The 25741-nt window shown below is 36.3% G+C and overlaps 1 protein-coding gene across 2 annotated transcripts in view; it reads left to right on the top strand.

Moving 5' to 3' along the window:
• ABCB1 (ATP binding cassette subfamily B member 1) overlaps nt 1-25741 on the top strand; it is a 97527-nt gene that overhangs the window by 27070 nt on the left and 44716 nt on the right. For both annotated transcript variants that reach the window (XM_025471479.3, XM_049093509.1), the window contains 10 exons: nt 1891-1945; nt 3927-4118; nt 4748-4919; nt 9344-9468; nt 15191-15362; nt 17480-17593; nt 17734-17844; nt 18025-18150; nt 18261-18464; nt 19000-19170. In XM_025471479.3, the coding sequence (XP_025327264.1) occupies nt 1891-1945; nt 3927-4118; nt 4748-4919; nt 9344-9468; nt 15191-15362; nt 17480-17593; nt 17734-17844; nt 18025-18150; nt 18261-18464; nt 19000-19170 (1442 nt within the window). The remainder of the gene's footprint in view (nt 1-1890; nt 1946-3926; nt 4119-4747; nt 4920-9343; nt 9469-15190; nt 15363-17479; nt 17594-17733; nt 17845-18024; nt 18151-18260; nt 18465-18999; nt 19171-25741) is intronic.

Below are 25741 nucleotides of genomic sequence, written 5' to 3'. Positions count from 1 at the left end.
AAGGGAAAATGGCTTTTTTTCTTTCTTGAATTTAGCTAGGGCCTCTAGCACATGACTCCTACATCTTTAGACCTGAACTCTCTCCAGAACTGGAGCACTATAGTCTCAATAGTTATAGGACATTTTCTGTTGAATGTTCCAGATACCACAGAATAAAAATCTTCAAAATGGAGCCAATAATCTCACATCTGACCAGACCTTCTCTCTCTCTCTCTCTCTCTCTCTCTCTCTCTTTTGCTTAATTATTTCCCACCATGATACCACCACTCTCCAGATACTTAGACTTGGGGTCTTGATTCTTCCAGCAGTTGCTAGAACCTGGAACTTCTCCTTCTTTAAATCTTATGGGTACTTTCCTTCTTTTCTATTCTCATTCTGACCCTCTGTGATTACAGAATTGCAGTAGCTCACTTTGCTTAGTCTCTCTCTAGTCTAGTTCATTTTATACATTGCTAGCAGCTCTATCTTCCTACACCAGACCTCTAATCGTGTCCTCGTGTCACTCACCACTGAGTGACTTCTAGTTTTATATCCTGGACCTATGGGGCCCAGCTGATCTTTCCAGCCACATATCCACCCTCTCCCATCCACACAACACACCCACACCCCAGCCAAACAGGCTTACTCCCTCTTCAAACATGCCGTGAACTTTTATCCATGTTTCTCCCTTTGCCAGAAAAACGTCTCCTCCCCTTTCTCATGCCTGTCAAAATCAGACTCGTCTGAACTAGGCCCTCTCATATTATGACATAATGTTTGAAATGACTGTAGGATTTAAAGTATGCTTCCCCACTGATCCAGCAATCTGGATTATGATAGTTCATCCTATAAAAATATATACCATACATTCCTATATAATATCTGTGTGTGGGTATGTTTAATGCAGCATTGCTGGTAACAGTAAAATATTGGAAACAACTGAAATAGATGCAAATTTGAAAAAATGGAGACACGCACTTATACACACACATTGACAGGAAATTGGCCATTGAATGTGGGATGTGATTTTTTTTTAAAGCAAGCATGTATGTGTATTTATGTGTGAGTAGGCATGCATATAGAAAAGAAATGAAAAAATATGCACCAAAATATTGAACAGTACTATGTGTGTGTGTGTGTGTGTGTGTGTGTGTGTGGCTGGGGGGGGAGTTTGCAGTGGGCAGTGTTGAAGTTTTAATGTACCTTGTCTAAATATGTCAACTTTTGCTAATACTGCATGATGAACTCAGTGGTGCTTATTATATAATTTTTTGTGTTTTATTTAAATAAAAATAAAAGGTGGAAAAATATTGTGAGACTCTAAATGCCAACTGCTTTAGTGTCAAATATGCATTGGTATTTAATTATCAAGAAGAGGCCGTAGGAAAGAGTTTGCTCTGTGTCATTTTAGAGTGATATTTCATAAAATATTTTAATTCATCGATACCAATATTCCAGCTGACACACTGCTGCTTAACAAATGTGGGTTTCTTCTTGCAAATAAGCTTCCCAGAATTGGGGATCCCTGGGTAGCTTAGCGGTTTGGCCCCTTCCTTCGGCCCAGGGCGTGATCCTGGAGACCCGGGATTGAGTCCCACATTGGGCTCCCTGCATGGAGCCTGCTTCTCCGTCTGCCTGTGTCTCTGCCTCTCTCTCTCTCTCTCTCTTTCTCTCTCATGAATAAATAAATAAAATCTTAAAAAAAAAAAAAAAGCTTCCCAGAATTAAGTATGTGTGTGGCTGCTGATGGCCAATAGTGAAGCATTTGAATGGATGCCATAGTGCTTACACATAAAACATAATTTTATGTGTAAAATATTAAGTGACACAAGTTTGATTAATTTTTATATGCTTATTTTTACTGGAGAACAAAGAGACATGATGGTATATGTTTGTTTTGTGGTGATCTAGGTATTACGAACAATACACAACATTTCATCAACCATCTGGAGGAGGAAATGACCACGTAATTAAACATTTTCTTTACTATTTTCTGTATCTAATTATAGCAGTGTTTAAAATTTTGCATTATTATGATAAAGATTCAGACTTTTAAGAATACCATTGTTAGTTTTCTAGCAGGATACAATGTAAAATTTTTTATTTCTTATGAAAAGAATTTACTGCATGAGATGTACTCAAAGTTAAGCCTAGATTAGATTTATATATGCATTATAAATATACAATATCATATACTGGGAAATTAGAGGAGTTCGAAGTGGCTTTTTAAAATGTAATTAAATTAAGAATCACGTATTTACAATGACTTTGTAATTATTAACTTACTTCCTGGACTTTTTTAGTCATGATATAATTAAACCAATCAATACAATTTTTTCTTTAACACAGCATCAAATTGTAAACAATGAAACAAAACATCCCAGAATAAATATAGTCCTTCTGACCTTTATTTGCCCTGAAAAGCTTTTGTTAATGATTTATGTATCTTGAAGTTTGCTTCCCAAAACAGTTTGTAAGAGATGTCCAAAGGTACAAGTTGGTTAATCAGAAGGTAATGATTCCACATTACCCTGTAAATGTTGGATTTGAAGAAAATAGAGACTCTTGATCATATTTTGAATGATGGGAAGCAAATATTCCTATAGAGAGGTATTTTTTTATATTGAGAAAAATGAAACTGTCTTGTAATCATCTTATGAATGCTTAGATATAAATAGATTTTTTTAAATTTATGTGGACTGAGGCTTAAAATACATTAACTCCTCAAGCATTCTATTTGTTAAGTGGGTTTTCTTTTGAGCTATTTCTTGCTATATCATTAACGCTTGGATAATAATTAATTACTGAATTACTTATTAACTAAAATTTAGTATTCTCATTACATTTTCCCAAATAAATATATTGTAATCACAAGGAATAGCTTGGGGAAAACATGTTTACCAAAATGCCTGCGGGATTGAACACTATGTTGTAAGCAGTAACATCCATGACTCTCTGGTTATTACATCGTCACTTTATAGTTTCTGCATGGTTCGTACCAACCTTTTTATGGGAAGGTGGCAAGTAGTGAACTTGTAAAAATGGGAATATTAGAATCTCAGATTTCATTTTAGAATGTTTGTCTTTAACCTAAAACTGAATTTGCTTAGTAAGATGTAAGACTTGTTTCCTTTAAAAAAAAAATATAAAGACTCAGAGCAAAGAAACATAAATTCACTATTTCTAGATGATCACAGGTCTGGTTTTACAAGATAGTCATGTTTTTTACTGTCAGGGTTTAAACTGAAAGGAGTGCTATTTGATTCTGTAAGCATTTTAGGGTAACTCATGAATGGTAGTTGGGCAGACAATGTAAAAATACTTTTTATTTGGCTTCTATGTGCTGCCAGATTAATAGCCCCAAAGGGCAGGGCACCACTTCCATCTTTTGGTTCCACATTCTGACAAGTTTTGTTACTTCTTTCTATTCTCCAATATGCAGAAAGCACCTCAAAGTGCTCATTAACTGATCACGAGGCAATATAAGTAGACAGGAAGACAGTGGTAGGTCTTAACTTGATGCTGTGATGCTTCAGGGCACCACACAAGTCTTTCACAGTAACTGGCATATACTCTGGAGCTTATGGCCCTGGCCATAAGTGCATGTTGTGCACTGCCACGTTACTATTCTTATCTGCATTTCACTACAGATAAGAATTTAGAAAACTGAGCTTTGGAAAGGTTAAGCAACTTGCTCAGGATTATACAGCAGTTAAATGAAGAGCTGAGATTTGAGCCAAAGCAGAAACCACACTCCTCACCATCTCACTGTGTTGGCATAGACGTAGTTGGATGCTGACCACCAGTTCTGCTTGTTACCACCTCTTCTAATTTGTTAAGGATGGCAAGGTATGCAGGTGACTGAAAGCAAAAGTATGAGTCATTGGTTGGGGAAGGCTGCAGTGATGAGAAAGCCTTGTCTGTGTAGTGTTCTTGTTGCTTTGCAGGTATGCCTATTATTACAGTGGGATCGGTGCTGGCGTGCTGGTGGCTGCTTACATCCAGGTTTCATTCTGGTGCCTGGCAGCAGGAAGACAGATACTCAAAATTAGAAAACAATTTTTTCATGCTATCATGCGACAGGAGATTGGCTGGTTTGACGTGCATGACGTTGGGGAGCTTAACACCCGGCTCACAGAGTAAGTATCTGTTTTTTTAAAAATCAATTAATTAATTATTTATTTTAAAAAGATTGTATTTATTTATTTATTCATGAGAGACAGAGAGAGGAGGAGACATAGGCAGAGGGAGAGGTAGGCTCCCCACAGGGAGCCTGATGCAGGACTTGATCCCAGGACCCCAGGATCATGCCCTGAGCCAAAGGCAGTTGCTCAATCACTGTGCTACCTAGGTGCCCCAGTACCTGGTTTCATATTGAACTCAGACACGTTTCTTACTCTTACTTAAGTGAAAAAGGATGTTATCAGATCTGCTCAGAGATACCAGCAGAGGACTCAGAAGTGACTATGAGACTACATTCCTTCTGAGCAGCAGCCATGTCTTCTACATCCTTTGATTCTCACTGCCCCAGCAGGGCATGAGGAGACTTGCATGGCATGCAATGAGTGAGGGATACCTGCCAGACTCAGAAAGTCCTTGGAGAGTGGTGTGATAGAGCAACAACACAGTACTTTCTAAGGAAATTCCCAAGGAAAATCCTAGGTGTAAACAAATTGCCCCATCCTCAAAACAAAATGAAATAACTAACTGGATTCAGGAGAAAAGTTCTATGTTCACAGTTCTGATTGTTTATCTCTAACACTTTTAGCGATGTCTCCAAAATCAATGAAGGAATTGGCGACAAAATTGGAATGTTCTTTCAATCAATAGCAACATTTTTCACCGGTTTTATAGTGGGGTTTACACGTGGTTGGAAGCTAACCCTTGTGATTTTGGCCATCAGCCCTGTTCTTGGACTTTCAGCCGCCATCTGGGCAAAGGTGGGTAAAGCATATAATTCTAGGTTTTATTTTACTTAAATTTTTTTAAGATTTTATTTATTTATTCATGAGAGAGAGGGAGAGAGGCAGAGACACAAGCAGAGGGAGAAGCAGGCTCCATGCAGGGAACCCGACGTGGGACTTGATCCCAGGTCTCCAGGATCATGCCCTGGGCTGAAGGTGGCGCCAAACCACTGAGCCACCTGGGCTGCCCTAATTCTAGGTTTTAAACTGTCCCCACCTCATCCTCCATGGTGGAAGGCTGTTTTTATCATATGAGGACCCAGATCTATACTTGATACTTGGTTTTATTTTATTATTTATTTATTTATTTATTTATTTATTTTAATTTAAAATTAAAACAAATTTAAATTCAAATTGGTTAACACATAATGTACTATTGGTTTTAGGAGTACAGTTTAGCGATTCATCACTTACATATAACACCCCATGCTTATCCCAATACGTGTCCTCCTTAATGTCCATCACCCATTTAGCCCAGCCCTACCCACCTCCCCTCCAGCAATCCATAGTTTGTTCTCTACAGTTAAGTCTCTTATGGTTTGCCTCCATTTTTATCTTATTTTTCTTTCCCTTCCCCTATGTTTGTTTATTTTGTTTCTTAAATTCCACAAATGAGTGAAATCATATGAGATTTGTCTCTGACTGACTCATTTTTCTTAGCATAATACCCTCTAGTTCTATCTACATCATTGCAAATGACAAGGTTTCATTCTTTTTGATGGCCAAGTAATATTCCATCGTGTGTGTGTGTGTGTGTGTGTGTGTGTACACATACACCAGTTCTTCTTTATCCATTCATTAGTAGATTAGTAGATGGACATTTGTGTTCTTTATAATTTGGCTATTGTTGATAATGCTGCTATAAATATTGGGGTGCATGTGCCCCTTCAAATCAGAATTTTTGTATTCTTTGGATACATACCTAGTAATGCAGTTGGTAGATCATAGGGTAGTTCTATTTTTAACCTTTTGAGGAACGTCCAAACCATTTTCCAGAGTGGCTACACCAGTTTGCTTTCCTACCAATAGTACAAAAGTTTCCCCTTTCTTCATATCCTTGCCAACATCTATTGTTTCCTGAGTTGTTAATTTTAGCCATTCTGACTTGTGGGAGGTGGTATCCCACTGAGGTTTTGATTTGTATTTCCCTGATAATAAATGATGCTGAGTATTTTTTTGTGTGTCTGTTGGCCATGTGAAGGTCTTCTTTGGAGAGATGTCTGTTCGTATCTTCTCATTCTTAACTGGATTGTGTATTTTTGGGGTGTTGATTTTGATGAGTTCTTTATAGCTTCTGGATACTAGCCCATTTTCTGATAGATAATTTGTAAATGTTTTCTCCCATTCCTTTGGTTGCTTTTCAGTTTTGTTGATTTTTTTCCTTTACTCTGCAGAAGTTTTATCTTGATGAAGTCCCAATAATTCACTTTTGCTTTTGTTTCTTTCGCCTCTGGAGACATGTCTAGTACGAAGTCACTGTGGCTGAGGTCAAAGAGGTTGCTGCCTGTTTTGTCCTCTAGGATTTTGATGGTTTTCTATCTTACATTTAGATCTTTCTTCCATTTTGAGTTTATTTTTATGTATGGTTTAAGAGAGTGGTCCTGTATCATTCTTCTTTATATGGCTGTTCAATTTTCCCAACACCATTTGTTGAGGAGACTATTTTTCCATTGAATATTCTTTCCTGCTTTGTCAAAGATTACTTGACCATGTAGTTGTGGGTCTGTTTCTGGGTTTCCTGTTCTGTTCCATTCATTGATCTATATGTCTGTTTTTGTGCCAATACCATACTGTCTTGATGACTACTGCTCTGGAATATAGATTAAAGTCTAGAATTTGATGCTTCCCACTTTGCTTTTTCCAACATTGCTTTGGCTATTCAGGGTCTTTTGTGGTTCCATACAAATTTTAGGATTGTTTGTTCTAGTTCTATGAAAAATGCTAGTGGTATTTTCACAGGGATTACATTAAGTATGTAGACTATCTAGGGTAGTATAGACATTTTAACAATATTTATTCTTCCAACCCATGAGCATAGAATTTTTTCCCATTTCTTTGTGTCTTCAATTTCTTTCATAAGTGTACTATCGCTTTCAGTATACAAGTGTTTTACCTCTTTGGCTAGGTTTATTCCTATATATCTTACAGTTTTTGGTGTAATTGTAAACAGGATAGATTCCGTGATTCCCTTTCTACTGCTTCACTGTTGGTATATAGAAATGGAACAGATTTCTGTATGTTGACTTTATATCCTACAACTTTGCTGAATTTGTGTATCAGTTCTTCAAATTTTTTGGTGGAATCTTTTGAGTTTTCTACACAGAGTTCATGTCATCTACAAATATTGAAACTTTTACTTCTTCCTTGCTGATTTGGATGCCTTTTATTTTGTTGTTGTTGTTGTGTAATTGCTGAGGCTAGGACTTCCAGTACTATGTTGAACAATCATGGCAAGAGTAGGTATCCCTTTCATGTTCCTGACCTTAGGAGAAAATCTCTTGTTTTACCCTTTGAGGATGATGTTAGCTGTGGGTCTTTCATATATGGCCTTTATATGGCCTTTACTCCTTCCACCCTACTCTCTTTCTCCTCTTCCTTTGAGATTTCAATGGTGACAAATGTTGGAATTTCTCCCATTGTTCCGCAGGTCCCTGAAGCTTTTCATTTGCTCTCTGTTTCAGAGCAAGTGAATTCCATTGTTCTATCCTAGGGACACCTATTCTGTTCTGTCACCGCCACTCAGTGAGACTGAGACCTTCCTCCATGACCTCTAATTTTGCTGTTGGATTCTTCAGTTTTCTCATTTCATTTCGTCCTGTTTTTATAACTTCCACTTCAATGTTAATAGTATAGTACCTATTTTTTTTCTTTTATTTCAAGAGAATTTGTAATTGATTAGTGAAGCGTTTTATGGTGGCTGTTTAAAAATCCATGTTAAGTAATTCTAACATTTGATTTGTCTTAGTGTCAGTTCATTGTTGTTGTTGTTTTTCTCATTCAAGTTGTGATTTTCTTGGTTTCTTGGTTTCAAGTGACTTTTTTTTTTCAAGTGACTTTTATTGTATCCTGGACATTTTGTCCTTTATGTGAGGAGGATGGGTCCTATTTAAAGTCTTTAGTTTTAGCAAGTCATTACCATGTGTGGGCTTAGCCTGCAATTCCTGGCCTTCTTTTGTGAGCTGGGGTTCCAGTGGCAGTGTCATATTCAGACCCTTTGCACATTATTTTGGTCAGTCAGCATGGTTTATATGGAGCTGCTAGTACTTTTCATGTATCTGTCACCTGGGAGAGTGCAAGTAGATTCTATGCCCTCTAGCTGCCTCGGTGTCTCTGGGTGGAAGGTGACAGGTGCCAGCACACTGGTCTGAAGATGCTTATTTGGAGCTTGCCATGACTGGGTCCCTTCTGTTCTTCCTTCTTGTCTCTGTTAGAGAGAAGAGCCTCAGGCTCACAGGGACAAAGAAGCTTCCCAGCTTGGGCCACATTTCTTTTTTAACTGGGCTGATAACCAGAGAACTTACGAAATTTGTTGGAAATCATACCAAAACTTAATCCAAGAGTGAGGATTAAAACCTAGGTCTCCAAAAAAAACAAAACAAAACAAAACAAAAAAACAAAAAACCTAGGTCTCCAGCAATAAGCCTACGGCTCCATTTATTAAACAAATAGTATCTGAAGCAATGCATCATTATTAAAAGATGAACTGTTTCTAACTTATCTAGGACAGACATCCGTACATATTAAACAGTTTTTCAATAAATACATGAAGAATTTGCCACCTGACTTGTTCTGGTAAACAGAAAAATCAATTAACACACAAACTTTTGCCAAGTATTTCACCTGACTAATAGAGAAATGCATTATCACCACCAAGAATATCATTTACACACTGTTACTCTCAGTAACAAATTAACAGAGTTCTCAGAACTTCAGTTTCTTCCTGTGCTAAATAAGATAATACCTATACTTCAGAAGGATAGTATGTACTTGTCTGATATAGTAGATGCTCCATAAATGGTAGTTATTATTTGTAATATAAAAATAATATCCACCCTCTAGGGTAAAATTTCTAAAACTTCTTAATATTTACCATCTGATTTGTTCTGAGTTTGGCTCAACTTTTGTTGGCCTACCAACACCTATATGGTTTTGCCAAATGAATTTGTAGTGCTTTCTCTAAGTTGTGGTGAACTCAACAGAAATTACAAACTGGACCAACCTCTACCTGCTACCCACTCTTACATCAAATTGGTTTTAAATGAACACCACACACAGCCTTGGAAGGGAAAATAAATTTTACAAGATCATCAGAGTCCTGTGTGCAGAGTGGGGAGGGCCATTGATACAGCTTTGCCTTCATTAAAGAATATTAAATGATCTGAAATTGAATTTTTAAACAGATACTATCTTCATTTACTGATAAAGAACTCTTGGCCTATGCAAAAGCTGGAGCAGTAGCTGAAGAAGTCTTAGCAGCAATCAGAACTGTGATTGCCTTTGGAGGACAAAAGAAAGAACTTGAAAGGTTTGAGTCTTTTGTTTTAAGTTGCTAGTAATTTTAAATTCTATGTCATCTTAGATGCCCTTCAAGTTTATAGAGTTGAATATAAAGGTATGTGTGTGGGGGTGTACTTTTAAATAGCTTTCTAGATATTCTACAGCATAGCTAATATTCTGGAAGAGTTGTAATTTTAGTTATAGTCTTCTTATATCTGTTAATTTAAAATATGTTCTAGAATGTCCTAGGTGGGTAGGGCGATAAAATATTTCTTAAGGCTGAAACATATTTTATATCTGACAATAATTTTTCCCCATCAAGTTAATTCTTGGTTCTCTAAGACTAAATGAGTATTTTGTATAAGATCTAGGGATACTTTTTAAACTGTAGTTAGTGTCCCCTCTTGCCCAGGCTCCTCATCTGTTGGGCTAGGCTCCATGATTTGGAAGATAAAAATATGACTAAAAAGCACATTTGTACAAAAGTTCAGAATCTTTATTATGTGTTGTTTAGTATTTTCTTGCAACTGTCCCATTTTATTAGATTTCTGAGAGTATAGATGGTAAATTTATTGCAATGTATAGTATTTATCAGATCCATTGATTGCTAAACAGTGGCAGACTTTATTGAATATATGTTATAATCTGATATTATAGTATTTTAATGTTATGACTATATGTATACTTGGAAGTTAGGAAATACTAAATTATATTGTTTGGAACATTATACATTGTTGGTAGAGCCATAAGGAAAACAGGGAATTTTTATAAGTCAGCATGATAGTTACCCCTGGGAGAAATGAGGCATGAGTTATAAGAGTGAGACACATAGCAGAGGGCTTCTGTGGTTTTGGCAGTATTCTACGTCTTGACCTCAGTTGTGGTGAGATGGGTGTTCACGGCATAATTATAATACTTGTACATAATTTTTATACTGTGCCTGTGTGTTTTGGGTATACTTTTGTTCATCTGATATATTTCATAGCCACAAAGATGTCCTCTGAGAAAAATTTATGATGGCTAAGTTCAAAGGAGAGTAACACCTATGTTCTCTCTTAATTTTGGTAAGGTTTTTGCTTACCAAATAAGCAAAATGAGAAGTCTTACTTAGTGATCTGGCAAGCATCCAATCAAATACAGTCCTTCCTCTTTGGCAATTAAATTCTTTCAGAGGGATGGGAAGGGGAAGAATGTAGACAACTATAAGTAACAAAATATCTAATTTACCAGTTAGGTTAACAGTATTTGGGATATAAAGAGTCATAGGGGTTACTATGACCCTAGAGTCATAGGGTTTACTATTTAGATGATTCAGAAGCTTTTTTTAAATAGTTAATTTTGAGCAAACAGAGAATGAAGTTTTGATTCTTTTCTAGTTTTTCTCAGTAGAAGGGTGGACCAGAGAAAGAATACGTCCACCAACATAGGGAGACAAATAAAGCTTTTATGCTTCTGCCTAGTTTCTGAGCTGGAAAGCATCTCCTTACAGAAATAAAAAATCTCAGGTATCACCCTCAGATGCACTTAGGGCTTGAATTTATAAAATTCTGTGAACGAGAGAGGGCTCTCTCCCCAAGACTGAGGATTTCATGTCCAGTGAAACCACTAGGGTGTCCAGTAGAAGAAATGAAAAATTGCTGAAAATTAATTAAATAAGCATCCAAATTAAGAAATTTAAAAAAGAACAATAAAGGAAGTATAAGGAGGGAGTAATAAATAGCAAAAATTAACTGAATAGAAAATAAATGTAAGAAAGCAGAGGCCTGACAAATGCATAAATTAATTCTTTGAAAAGACTAATAAATAATCAAGTATTTTTTGCAAATTTAATCAGGAATTTAAAAAATAATAAGGAAAAATTGCTACAGATCAAAAAAAAAACTTCATTTTAAAAAAGTACAGCTTTATACCAATAAGTTTTTGGTAAACTGATGAACTAGACAATACCCTAGAAAAATATAAACCAGTGGTTTATGGGTGACTTAGTGATTGAGTGTCTGCCTTTGGCTCAGGTAGTGATCCTGGGGTCCTGGGATCAAGTCTCACTCAGGCTCCTTACAGGGAACCTGCTTGTCTTCTGCCTATGTCTCTGCCTCTCTCTCTGTGTCTCTCATGAATAAATCTTTAAAAAATATATAGGCTAAAACTCTTACTTAGGAGGAAGAAAACTTGAGTGGACCTACAATCATTAAAGGGATTGAATCCAAAGTTAAAAACTGCCACCTTCTGCCTTTATATACACAGTAAAACCCAGAGTCCAGATAATTTTACAGACAAGTTCTAACAAAACTTCAAGAGAAAGATAACCCTACCTTATAGAGATTGTTTCAGAGAGTGAAAAAAATATATATAGAAAGTCGAGAATTCACCATATAAGGCCAGTGTAACTTTGATGCCACAATTAGGCAGATATATGAGAAAGGAAAATTATAAAGCAGTTTCACCTAAAACCTAGATGCAGAAGTCTACGTAAGTTATTAGCTAAACAAATCCATGTGAAAAATATCATCAGATTAAAAAAAAAAACTGGAACTTACTAGCTTTATCTCATGAATACAAAGATGATTCTAACATTAGGAAATCTATTAATATAATTAACCATATTAACAGATTGAAAGGAAGAAATGTTTTGTATTGGTAGATGAGGAAAATGGATTAATTATGTATAATTCATGACAAAAATTCAAAACTAAGAGTAAGAATTAATTTTCTTAATATAGAGTGTATACCAGAGGTATATAGGAAACTAGAGCAAGAGGATATTCAGGACCACAACATGCTGGCCTGATTTTCTTTTTTTTTTTTTTTTTTTTTATTTTTTATTTTTTATTTTTTATTTTTTTTTATTTTTTTTATGGCCTGATTTTCTTTCCAGGTTGGGCATTTCTTGAAAGTTCATCAATTCAACAGATTAGCCAGTGTCTACCACATGTATGTGCTGCACTCTACATTTTCAATAGAAAATTGGAAATAGAGGAACTTTTTCTTCTTAGGATCCTTAGTCCAAAGAGTAAGGTGGAGAAAAGGGGAAAGGAAGAGAGTAGAAAGGAAGATAAGAAAGAAATCACTGAAGAAATGAATGAAATAATCAACTTTTAAAACATACTATGAAACAATCAAGTGGTGTGCTGATAAGGGTGAGAAGGGAAATTTTACTTTAAATATGGCAGTCATGGTAAGCCTTGGCAGCCAGGGAAGGCGTCTTTGAGGAGATTTCATCTAGGCTGAGACTTGAAGGGTGAGGAAAAGCCTGTCCTGGTGGGATTAGGGTAGGGACAGAAGAGTCTTCCAGATTTCCTGAGGTGGCAAACGTAGGTATGTTCTAGAACATGCCATCAGGTCTGTGTGCCTAGAGCTCTGTTGAGTGATGGGAGATGGAGAAGAGAGGCTGTTGAAGGCAGTGTGGGCTGTAGAGGAGTTAAGATTTTACTCTAAGGGCACAGGCAAGCAGTTGAGGGTCTTAAACAAAGGAACAAATATCCCCATTATATTTTAAGATCATTTCTCTGTCTGTAATTGGTTTGGTGAGTGGAGGGGAGCAGTTAAAGATTGGAGGCAGGGAGGCTGGTAGCAAGGCTGTTGTAGCCTGAGAGGAAAGACCTGTGGTGGCCTGATGTAGACTGTGGGCAGGAGAGGGGAGACAAGTACCCAGATATCAGATATCATTTGGAAGTATGTTTGCTAAAATTATTCTTGGGCCAAATGTAATCCTTCAGTTTTCTTTGTAGTTCTTTCCCTTCCTTTCTCTGCTGTGCATGGACAAGTAATGGTTTTAGTCTGACTTTCTATTCCAATTAATAGGTGCAAGCGGAAGCTGGCTCTCTTAGAATGGAAATTTAACCAGAATTTACAATGAATTCAATTCCGTAGTGTAGGAATAGTTTTATTCTCCTTAATTTTAAAATGATATTTTTCTCACCTGTGTGTCTTACTTCTTAGTATTGATTTCTCTGCTTAGCTAAAAGTGTTTCTTGCTATTGTAAATGGCTGTTTACATCACTGATAAATATTTTCATAATATTTAAGAATTGTTTTCCAGGGGCAGCCCGGGTGGCCAGCGGTTTAGTGCCGCCTTCAGCCCAGGGCGTGATCCTGGAGACCTGGGATCGAGTACTGCATTGGGCCCCCTGCATGGAGCCTGCTTCTCCCTCTGCCTGTGTCTCTGCCTCTCTCTCTGTGTCTCTCATGAATAAATAAATAAAATCTTAAAAAAAAAAAAAGAATTGTTTTCTAAACATCAGGGTTTTTGTTATGTATCCTTAATCCATTTTAAGAATGGTGACTTAAATGACCATTCTTATACTAAAGCTTTTAATGAGTAGATGGTTTTCATATTGGGTTTGGTAGTGTGGTATTTTTAGCAAAACCCTAATCAAAAGCCTATGTAATTGTAGCATTGTTGATATCTCCTTCCTCCTTACCCTCTTTTTTTTTTTTTCCATTTATCTTTTCTGGTATCTGATTTTCTTCCTTGTTGTTGCTTCTTCCTATGAAAATGTTTCCTCTGGCTGCATGGTACAACAACATATCAGTGAAATGAGTTCTGCATTAGTCTCGGTAAGCAAGGACTGGTATAAAGGAAGTAACAAAAAAGGTGTGAGTCATGTGTATTAACGTTCCTTCTTTGTAATCATGTATTGTTGACGCCTAGTAATACGTTTTGCCTCAGGTCAACTCAAAAAGTGGGAGACAGATAGATCAACCGTTGAAACATGTTACTCAAAAATAATTTTTTTGCTCAAAGATTATTACTGGCAGTTAGGGATACACATTTTTGCAGAGAGAAACTATAATGGTATGTTACTATTTTATCATCATAAAGTTCTGTTTAAATTTGGTTTTTAGTGGATATGGAAGTTTCATTTGGCATTCTTTTAACTAGTAAAGTAGCCAGTTAAAGTCACGACGGCAAGAAAGAATGCATGCTTTTACCTAAGCGGGACTTGAATTTGTCTGTACATTCCAACTAAGGGAGTGAATCCTCCAAAGAAAATTAACATAATACTATGTCATGCTTTTATGGATCAAAGAACCTTAAAGTATGAATTTTATATGGAAGCAAGTTCTTCTAACAGTTATGAATGTTTTCTTTCTATAAGGCAATGTTCTAAGTTCCTAGGGAAATATGATTAAAAGGACAAAAATTTAAGACTCAATTATAATCAGTCTTATTTCCCTAATAATTTTACCATCATTCTATATTTACAAAGATTCTTCTTAAGAAAAGAGACATGAGATAAGCTAATGGGGCCCATATTTTTAAAAAAGAAAAAAGAATCTTCCTTAACATTTCCTTAAACATTAAGAGATTTAAAAGATTTACTTGTGCACTATCTAGCATTATATCTGCTTTTTATTATTAAATTTAAAAGGCATGAATATTTTAAAGGGAAAACACAAATGTTTTTAGAGCCTCTGTTTTGTTTTGCCTATGAAACAATGCAAATTCTTGAAGTTTACTAAACATTATTTTACTTACTAAACTATTGTTAAGACCAGAGAAGAAGCTTTAGAATACTTTCCCCCAAATTTTTAATCTCTGTGGATAAGTAAGCCTCAGTTTGCTCTTCTACAACAAGGGGTTAAAATAGTACTAACACCATAGGGTCAATGTATGGACAAAAGGAGAAAATACATGTAAAACACTGAACAGGGCTGGGCACATTCTAAGTCTTTAATAACCATCAGGCTATGTTGGTTCATTTCATATGATTTATGAATATATGTGATAGTTTTTTTATTTCTCATAGGTACAACAAAAATTTAGAAGAAGCTAAAAGAATTGGGATAAAGAAAGCTATCACGGCCAACATTTCTATTGGTGCCGCTTTCTTATTGATCTATGCATCATATGCTCTGGCTTTCTGGTATGGGACCTCCTTGGTCCTCTCCAGTGAATATTCTATTGGACAAGTACTCACTGTAAGTGATGTTATTTTAAGAAATGAATCTCTCGTGAAAATTCCAATGGAGTTGAGTGGTGTTGGCTTGAGTGATGATGGAGAATAGGTATTGAAGAACTATTGAATAATATGAAGAGCCATGTGTTACTAGATTAAAAAGTGGAAAGGAAATTAGAGGTATTGAGCAACCAGTGGTGTCTTTTTTACAAATCTCTTGCACAGTTTGTCTTGCAGCCTAAATAATATTGACATTACAAATCTCTATAGCATGAAATCTTATTTGTTGAGATTATTTCTTTGTGGTTGGCCCAGTGCTAAGCATTTCATTTTTATTTTCTGATTTACTATTCACAACAACAAATGGCAAAATACAGTATTTAACTACTTTTCAAATTTTTTTGAATGATAGCTAGTCTACCTTGCAAAGTTATGGGAGTATTAATTGTTACTCTTCCTTAAAGAAATTCTATTTGGAGGTTCTCTGCCTTTTAGAACTTTGTACAAGCACAGAAAGCTTGCCATTTGATACTGTTCTCATTTATTTAAAAATGGTGAAATAGTTCAACCTATATCTTGATCTAATAAAGTGCATACTGTTAGAAGAGTCCTTGAATTCTTTTTTCACAGTCCAAGCACAAGTAATATTGTTGGTGACAGACCATATTTTAAGTCCCTTACAACAGTTCCCTTTCTCAGGAATAAGATTTGTTTTTTTTTATAAATTTATTTTTTATTGGTGTTCAATTTGCCAACATATAGAATAACACCCAATGCTCATCCCCTCAAGTGCCCCCCTCAGTGCCCGTCACCCAGTCACCCCCACCCCCCGCCCACCTCCCCTTCCCCCACCCCTAGTTCGTTTCCCAGAGTTAGGAGTCTCTCATGTTCTGTCTCCCTCCCTGATATTCCCCACTCATTTTTTCTCCTAGGAGCAAGATTTGTAATGTAGATATAACAGTTGTGCTCATCCAAAATGTGCAAGGCTATTTAGTAAAAATGGCTTTTACCAAAAAAGCTTTTATTATGAGAGTAATGGTGTTAGTGAACCTAGGTTGTATAAGAAATGTGTTCTACTTAATTGTGATACAGATAAGTAGTCTAAAATCTTGTATCACTGGTCCCAGAACTGTCTCACAAGCTGGAAAGCATGCAGAATATGAGTAAGAGCATGGGATTGGAAATCAGGCTGACTTGGTTTAAATTCCATCTGTGCCACTTACTAACTGTATGATTTGGGGTGGCCACCTAGACTTTTCAAGTTTCTGCTACCTCTTTTGCCAATAGAAATGGCAAGAATAATTTGCCTTAACTTTTAGTATAGTTGTAGATCCTAACTGAGAAAATGAATGTAGAATCACTTAGCAAAATTTCTTCTATGTGAATTATTGGGTAATTGCTATGTGATTTAGAAAGGAATGAATGGTGATATTAGTTCTCTGCAACCCTAAAGAAAAACAATTTAATTTGGTCAAAATGAAAAAATAAACCCCTTTTATCAGACCTCAAAGAAAACACAGCCTGGTAGGAGGAAAGAAGACAGCCTGATCAAGAATAATGCCCTAGATGTGTGCTTTATGATTTACAAAATATTTTTATATATACTGTTTCATTTGGTACAACTCTAAGGTTGCCAGGTAAGGAAAACCCATAGAATCCTGCCTAGTTTTGCAAATGAAGAAATTGAAGCCTGGAGACTCTAGGAGAATTGCCTGAAGCCAGACAGCTAGTTAGTGCTTACCCAGAATTTGGACCTTGGTCTTCTGACACTCCTTTGGATATTTATTTCCCCTATGCCCTGCCGATGATCTGAACCAAAATAATTAAGTAAATATTTATAAATAATTAAATAAATATATATTCTATCCTATTCTGGTCCTGTGGAACTTGTACCATTGTTTCACTGAGCAAGTAAGACTCATTATGTATTGTAAATCAAAAAGGATTTAAACTTTTAAAGTGTTTTTAACACCAGGACTCATAACAAGCCACCTTAAAAATAATAATAACTTATAATAATAATAATAATAATAATAATAATAATAACAACAACAACATTGGCTATATCAGAAGAAAGATGTATGAAAAAAATTGTAATAAACACAAAGTAACTTGATGGTTTTCCTTCACATCCCTCAGGTCTTCTTTTCTGTATTAATTGGGGCTTTTAGTATTGGACAGGCATCCCCAAGCATTGAAGCATTTGCAAACGCAAGAGGAGCAGCTTATGAAATCTTCAAGATAATTGACAATGTAAGTCCAGGCTAGCCATTTCCCTCTAAAAGATTTCTAATTAAATGTCAATTTCTTTATCACTTTATCCAATGCTCCACAAACATCACTAAAAATAGCTATTGTACCCTAGTGATCTTCTGAAATTTTATTCTGTTTAGAAACCAAGCATTGACAGCTATTCGAAGAGTGGACATAAACCAGATAATATTAAGGGAAATTTGGAATTCAAAAATGTTCACTTCAGTTACCCTTCTCGAAAAGAAGTTAAGGTACAGTGATACATGATTAATCAGTGATTCAACCATGTATTGGTTGAAAGTGTCTGATACTTGACTTTAGTGATTTAAAAAAAATGTACATTTAAACCTGGTTTTGACTTCATAGTCAATTCATAGTCCCGGAATCTGTGTACTATTATCCTTAAGTTTATTTCTCATTCGTTCTGTTAGATCTTAAAGGGTCTCAACCTGAAGGTTCAGAGTGGGCAGACAGTGGCGCTGGTTGGGAACAGTGGCTGCGGGAAGAGCACGACCGTGCAGCTGATGCAGAGGCTCTATGACCCCACAGATGGCATGGTGAGGTGGCTCCTGCTGAACTAGATGCTGCAGCCGTCAGCAGTTACCATTTGCACAGCTCACATTACAAATCTGCAAGGCATGCAAATCATGCTTACTTTTTATTTCAGGTCTGTATTGATGGACAGGACATTAGGACCATAAATGTAAGGCATCTTCGGGAAATTACTGGTGTGGTGAGTCAGGAGCCTGTGTTGTTTGCCACCACGATAGCTGAAAACATTCGCTATGGCCGCGAAAATGTCACCATGGATGAGATTGAGAAAGCTGTTAAGGAAGCCAATGCCTATGATTTTATCATGAAACTACCTAATGTAAGTCTTTCTTGATCTTTGCCATGCTAGAAGTTCAAAGAATAAAATAGAATAGATTGCTGGCCTGTTGTATTAGAAGTTAGAAATCTAGGGGCGCCTAGGTTGCTCAGTCAGTTAAGTGTTTGCCTTTGGCTCAGGTCACAATCTCAGGGTTCTAGGATCAGGCCCCGTATCAGGCTCTCTGCTCAGTGGAGTCTGCTTCTCTCCCTGCTTCTCTTTCTGTAATCTCTCTGGCTCTTGCTCTCAAATAAATAACTAAAATTTTTTTAAAAATTAAAAAAAGAAGTTAGGAATCTACTGTAAATTATAGAAAACTCCTAAGAAGGGAAATCAAGATTATGTCAGATTTTAAAGCTCTAGCACCATCAGCTAATAGTAGGTATATTTGTAAAAATTGGGGTTGGTTATTGCTAAGTTTTAAGGACCTGGATTGTATTCCCTGTGGGTTGTTTATGGGATCACTTCCCATCTTAAAATGTAAGCTGAGATAGTTTGTTCTTTTGCTAAGACCCCCTCTTTATTTTCTGTGTTGTAGAAATTTGACACTCTGGTTGGAGAGAGAGGGGCCCAGCTGAGTGGTGGACAGAAACAGAGAATCGCCATTGCTCGGGCCCTGGTTCGCAACCCCAAGATTCTTCTGCTGGATGAGGCAACGTCAGCTCTGGACACTGAAAGTGAAGCAGTGGTTCAGGTGGCCCTGGATAAGGTCTGTGACCCTTGATTCAAACTGACCTGATTTATAAGCATAAGGAGAGCCCACCGTTAATTCTTCTTGATATTATTTTTGAAAAAGGACATTTCTGATAACTTCTAAAGTGATCCCGTCAAGTATCAAAATTAAATCTGTAGTCCTTTTTGGATCTGTTCATTAAATTTCTATTTATTTCTCTGTTTTTTTTTTTTTTAAGTAAAAATGAATAAACTTTCACTGAAAGATACTTGCAAAATTTTAAAATTAAACAATGAGAAATAGAGTTTCAAATGAAAATTGGTCATCATTATGATCTTGAAACTTGGCCTGTTATGTAGAGATGACCCTGTTATTTACATTTTCTGTTTTTGCTGTTGTCAACAAGAGGAAAATATAATTAAGGTTCACATTTTATCTCCAAGATGTTAAATACGTATTGAAAACCCTATGGAAAATGAGAAACCTCTTGTACTCAGGAAAGAGGCAGAGAACTGATGATGTTGGAAACCTATCTGGGCCATGAAATGTCCTTGACTATCAACAGAGCTTGACCTTCCTGCAATCCTTGAGTTCACGGGACTCATTCACCCAATCAGATTTGAGTGCTTACACTGTGCTAGGCACGGTTTGGTTGGTCCCTGGCATGTATTGGTAACCAAGCTAGGTCTGTGAGGACAAGGAATATGAAGACCTCTTTTTTAAAATTTTTATTTGAATTCCAGTTAGTTAACATACAGTGTAATATAGGTGTAGAATTTCGTGATTCATCATTCACATACAACACTCAGTGCTCATCACAAGTACCCTCCCTAGTCCCTATCACCTATTTCCCCCATCCCCTCTTCCACCCTCCCCACTCTGGTAACCATCAGTTTGTGCTCAGTAGTTGAGTCTGTTTCTTGGTTTGCTTCTCTCTTTCTTTTTATTTTTCCTCTACTTATTTGTTTTGTTTCTTAAATTCCACATATGAGAAAAATCATATGGTATTTGTCTTTTTCTGACTTATTTCACTTAGCAATAATTCTCTCTAGCTCCATCTACATCATTGCAAATGGCAAGATTTCATTCTTTTTGTGGCTGAGTGATATTCCGTTGTATATATGTGCCACCTCTTCTTTATCCATTCATCTGTTGATGGACACTGGACTGTTTCCATACTTTGGCTATTGTAGATAATGCTGCTATAAAAATTGGGGGGCATGTATCCCTTTGAACTAGTATTTTTGTATCCTTTGGGTCAATACCTACTAGTGCAATTGCTGTTTTGTAGTGTGGTTCTATTTTTAACTTTTTGAGGAACCTCCATACTGTTTTCACAGTGGCTACATTCCCACCAACAGGGCACTAGAGTTCCTTTTTCTCTACATCCTCACCAACACCTGTTGTTCCTTGTGTTGTTGATTCTGATAGGCATGAGGTGATATTTCCCATAGTTTTGATTTGTATTTTCCTGTTGATGAGTGATGTTGAGCAGCTTTTCATGTATCTGTTGGTCATCTGTATGTCTTCTTTGGAAAAATTTCTATTCATATCTTCTGCCCATTTTTTATTAGATTATTCCTTTTTGCGTGTTGAGTTTTATAAGTTTTTTATATAATTTGGATACTAACCCTTTACCAGATATGTCAATTGCAAATATCTTCTCCCATTCCATAGGTCGCCTTTCAGTTTTGTTGATTATTTCCTTTGTTGTGCAGAAAGTTTTTATTTTGATAAAGTCCCAATAGTTTGTTTTTGTTTTCCTTGCCTGAGGAGACATATCTAGAAAGAAATTGCTACAGCCGATGTTAAAGAGGTTTACTACCTGTAGTGTTCCCCTCTAGGATTTTTTATGGTTTCAAGTCTCACATTTAGGTCTTTAATCCATTTCAAATTTATTTTTGTGTTTCATGTAAGAAAATGGCCCAGTGTCATCATTTTTATGTTGCTACCCAGTTTTCCCAAAACCATTTGTTGGAGACTTTTTCCTGTGGGATATTCTTTCCTGCTTTGTCAAAGATTAATTGACCATATATCTGTGGCTTCATTTCTGAACTTCCTATTCTGTTCCATTGATCTATATGTCTACTTTGTGCAAGTACCATCTTGTTTTGATCACTACAGCCTTGTAATATAGCCTGAAGTCTGGGATTATAATACCTTCAGCTTTGCTTTTCTTTTTCAAGGTTGTTTGGTTATTCAGGGTCTTTTCTGATTCCATACAAATTTTAGGATTTGTTTGTGCTAGGTCTGTGAAAAATGCTTGTGTTATTTTAATAGGGATTGCATTAAATGGGTAGATGACTTTGGGTAGTATAGACATTATAACAATATTTGTCCAATCTATGAGCATGGAATGTTTTTCCATTTCTGTGTGTCATCTTCAGTTTCTTTCATCAGTGTTTTATAGTTTTCAGAGTGTGAGTCTTCCACCTCTTTGGTTAGGTTTATTACTAGGTGTCTTATGGTTTCGGTGTAATTATAAATTGGATTTATTCTTTGATTTCTTTCTGCTTCTTCATTATTGGTATAGAGAAGTGTAACAGATTTATGTACATTGATTTTGTATCCTGTGACTTTGCTGAATTCATGTATCAGTTGTAGCAATTTTTTGGTGGAGTCTTTCAGATTTTCGACATAGAAGAATGTGTCATCTGTGAATAGTGAAAGTTTGACTTTTTTGCCTATTTGGATGCCTTTTATTTCTTTTTGTTGTCTGATTGCTGAGGCTAGGACTTCCAGTACTATATTAAATAACAGTGGTGAAAGTGGACATTTCTGGCTTGTTCCTGATGGTAGAAGAAATGCTCTCGGGTTTTCCCCACTGAGGATGATATTAGCTGTAGGTCTTTTGTATATGGCCTTTATGATGTTGAAGTATGTTCCCTCTAAACCTACTTTGTTCAGGGTTTTTATCACAAATGTATCTTGTACTTTGTCATGCTTTTTCTGTGTCTGTTGAAATGAAATGAAATAAATTGATTCCTATCCTTTCTTTTGTTAATGTGTTGTATCAGGTTGACTGATTTGAGGATATTGAATGACACTTGGAACCAAGGAATAAATCTCAGTTATCATGATGAATGATTTTTTTAATATATAGCTAGATTTGGTTTGCTAGTATTTTATTGAGAAGTTTTGCCTTCATGTTCATCAGGAATATTGGCCTATAGTTCTCTTTTTTTAGTGGAGTCTTTACCTAGTTTTAGTATCAGGATAATGCTGGCCTTATAGAATGAATTTTGAAATTTTCCTTCTTTTTCTATTTTTTTGGAATAGTTTGAGAAGAACTGGTATTAACTCTTCTTTAGATGTTTGGTAGAGATCACCTCTGAAGCCATTTGGCCCTAAACGTTTGTTTTTTGGGAGTGTTTTGATCACTGATTCAATGTCTTTGCTGGTTATGAGTCTGTCCAAGTATTCTGTTTCTTCCAGTTTCAGTTGCAGTAGTTGATATATTTCTAGGAATTTATCCATTTCTTCCAGGTTATCCAATTTGTTGACATATAGTTTTTCATCATATTCTCTTATAATTATTTGCATTTCTGTGATGTTTGTTGTTATTTCTCCTGTGTCATTGGGGATTTTATTTATTTGTGTCCTTTCTCTTTTCTTTTTGATAAGTCTTGCTAGAGGTTTATCAATTTTATTAATTTTTTCAAAGAACCAGCTCCTGGTTTCATTGCCTGTTCAATTGTTCTGTTTTGTTTTGTTTTTTAGTTTCTATATCATTTATTTCTGCTCTAGTCTTTGTTATTTCCTTCTTCTGCTCACTCTGGGCTTCATTTGTTCTTTTTCTAGCTTCTTTAGGTGTAAAGTTAGGTTGTTTATTGAGATTTTTTTCTTCTTGAGGTAGGCATGTATTGCTATATACTTTCCTCTTAAGACTGCTCTTGCTATCTCCCAGAGATTTTGGACTGTTTTGTTTTCATTTTCATTTGTTTCCATGTATTTTTTAATTCTTCTTTGATTTCCTGGTTGACCCATTCATTCTTTAGTAGCATGTTGTTTAATCTCCATGTATTTGTGGTCTTTCCAAGTTTTTTCTTGTGGTTGATTACTGGTTTCATTGTGCATGGTCAGAAAAAATGCACAGTATGATTTCAGTCTTTTTTGTATTTGTTGAGCCCTGTTTTGTTGCCTAATATGTGATCTGTTCTGGAGAATATCTCATGTGCATCTGAAAAGAGTATGTATTCTGCTGTTTTAGGATGGAATGTTCTGAATACGTCTGTTAAGTCCACCTGGTCCATTGTGTCATTCAAAACCATTGTTTCCTTGTTGATTTTCTGCTTACATTATCTGTCCATTGCAGTGTGTGGGGTGTTAAAGTTCCCCTACTATTATTGTGTTATTATCAGTAAGAACTTTTATGTTATGAATTGTTTTATATATTTGGTGCTCCAATGTTGGGTGCATAAATATTTACAGTTGTTATATCTTCTTGTTGGATTGGCTTCTTTATGATTATATAATACCCTTATTTGTTTCTTTTTAAAGTCTTTGTTTTAAAGTCTAGTTTATCTAAGTATTACTACTCTTTCTTTTGACATCAATTTGCATGATAAATGTTCTCCACTCTCTCACTTTCAATCTGCAGGTGTCTTTAGGTCTAAAATAAGTCCCTTTAGGCAGCATAAAGATGAGTCTTATATTTTTATCCATTCTGACATCCTATGTCTTTTTATTGGAGCATTTAGTCCATTTACATTCAAAGTAATTATTAATAGATATATATTTATTGCCATTTTATTACTTGTTTTGTCATTGTTTGTAGAGATTTTCTCTGATCCTTTTTTGTCTTTGTCACTTTTGGTCTCTCCTTTGCACTCAAAAAGTCCCCTTTAGTATTTCTTGCAGGGTTGATTTAAGTGGTCACAAACTCCTTTAGTTTTTGTTTGTCTGGGATACTCTTTTTTTTTTTTTAAGATTTTATTTATTTACTCATGATAGACATAGAGAGAGAGAGAGAGAGAGGCAGAGACACAGGCAGAGGAAGAAGCAGACTCCATGCCAGAGCCTGACGCAGGACTCGATCCAGGGACTCCAGGATCATGTCCTGGGCCAAAGGCAGGCGCTGAACTGCTGAGCCACCCATGGATCCCCTGGGATACTCTTTATCACTCCTCTATTCTTAATGGTAGCCATGCTGGATAGAGTATTCTTGGTTGTAGATTTTTTCCATTCAGCACCTGAATATATAATGCCACTCCCTTCTGGCTTGCTAAGTTTTTGTTGAAAGATCTCCAGCTAGCCTTATGGGTTTTCCCATAAGTTAAGGACTTCTTTTGTCTTGCTGCTTTTAAGATTTTTTTTTAATCACTATATTTTGCAAATTTAATTACAGTGTCTCTTTGTTTTGGCCTGCTTTTTTTGATTTTTTAAAAATTTTTTTTAATTTTTTATTTATCATAAATAAATGTGCAAGGAGAATGTTTCCCCAAAGAAACATTTCCCTGCCCATCTTCTTTTCCAAGCCAATGGCTTTGGGGAAACATTCTCCTTGCACATTTATTTATGATAGTCACAGAGAGAGAGAGAGAGAGAGAGAGAAAGAGAGACATAGGCAGAGGGAGAAGCAGGCTCCATGCAGCGGGAGCCCGACGTGGGATTCGATCCCGGGTCTCCAAAATCGCGCCCTGGGCCAAAGGCAGGCGCGAAACCGCTGTGCCACCCAGGGATCCCTGCTTTTTTTGGTTTTGATGGGAGTTCTCTGTGTCTTCTGGATTTGGACATCTGTTTCCTTCCCATATTAGGGAAATTTTCCACTATTATTTCTTGAAAAAAATTTTCTGCCCCCCCTTTCTGTCTCTCCTTCTTCTAAGACTCCTATAATATGAATGTTATTACATTTGATGGAATCACTGAGTTCCCTAAGTCTATTCTCATGTTCCATAATTCTTCTTTCTCTCTTTTGTTCAGCCTCATTATTTTCTATTAATTTGTCTTCTAGGCCACTAATTCATTCCTCTGCTTTTTCCAGCTTTCTGTTCACTGCATCCAATTTGGTTCCATCCTCATTTATCATCTCTGATTCTTTTGTAACTCTTTTATTTCTGTGGTAAGGTTCTCCCTGATGTCTTCTATTCTTTAGTCAAGCCCAGTGAGTATCCGTATGATTGTTGCTTTAAGTTCTCCAACATGCTTGTTACTTATATCTGTTTTACTTAGTTCTCTGGCTGTGGCCTTAACTTGTTCTTTAATTTGGATACATTCCTCCATCTTGGCATTTTGTCTAAGTCTCTGCCTTCTTCTCTGTGTTACAAAAGCTATTTATTTCTCCTGCCCTCCTGGCTTTATCCCAGCCAAGGTGGCTGACCTTTATAGCTTCAGGCTTTCGAGATGTGGTGTGGGCAGGGTCTTGTGCTGGATTTCTGAGGAAGGAGTCTACCACACTGGGACTGAGGGAAGCTCTGCAGAGAAGGGCTTGAGCACAGGAGCTTGATGTAAGCAAGTTAGGCAGCCTGCTGTATCAGCACTGCACTGTTCCTGCAGGTGGCTCTGTGTTTATGCTGAGATTAGGGGAGAGAAATGGTACTGGCCAGCTCCCCTGTTCCCAAAGTGGAGTCTCTGGGATGTGCTTTGAGAAGAGTGCATAATATCCCCC

The sequence above is a fragment of the Canis lupus genome, chromosome 14, assembly GCF_003254725.2.
Source record: "Canis lupus dingo isolate Sandy chromosome 14, ASM325472v2, whole genome shotgun sequence".
NCBI lineage: Eukaryota > Metazoa > Chordata > Mammalia > Carnivora > Canidae > Canis > Canis lupus.
This window is presented reverse-complemented; position numbering and strand designations above follow the sequence as displayed.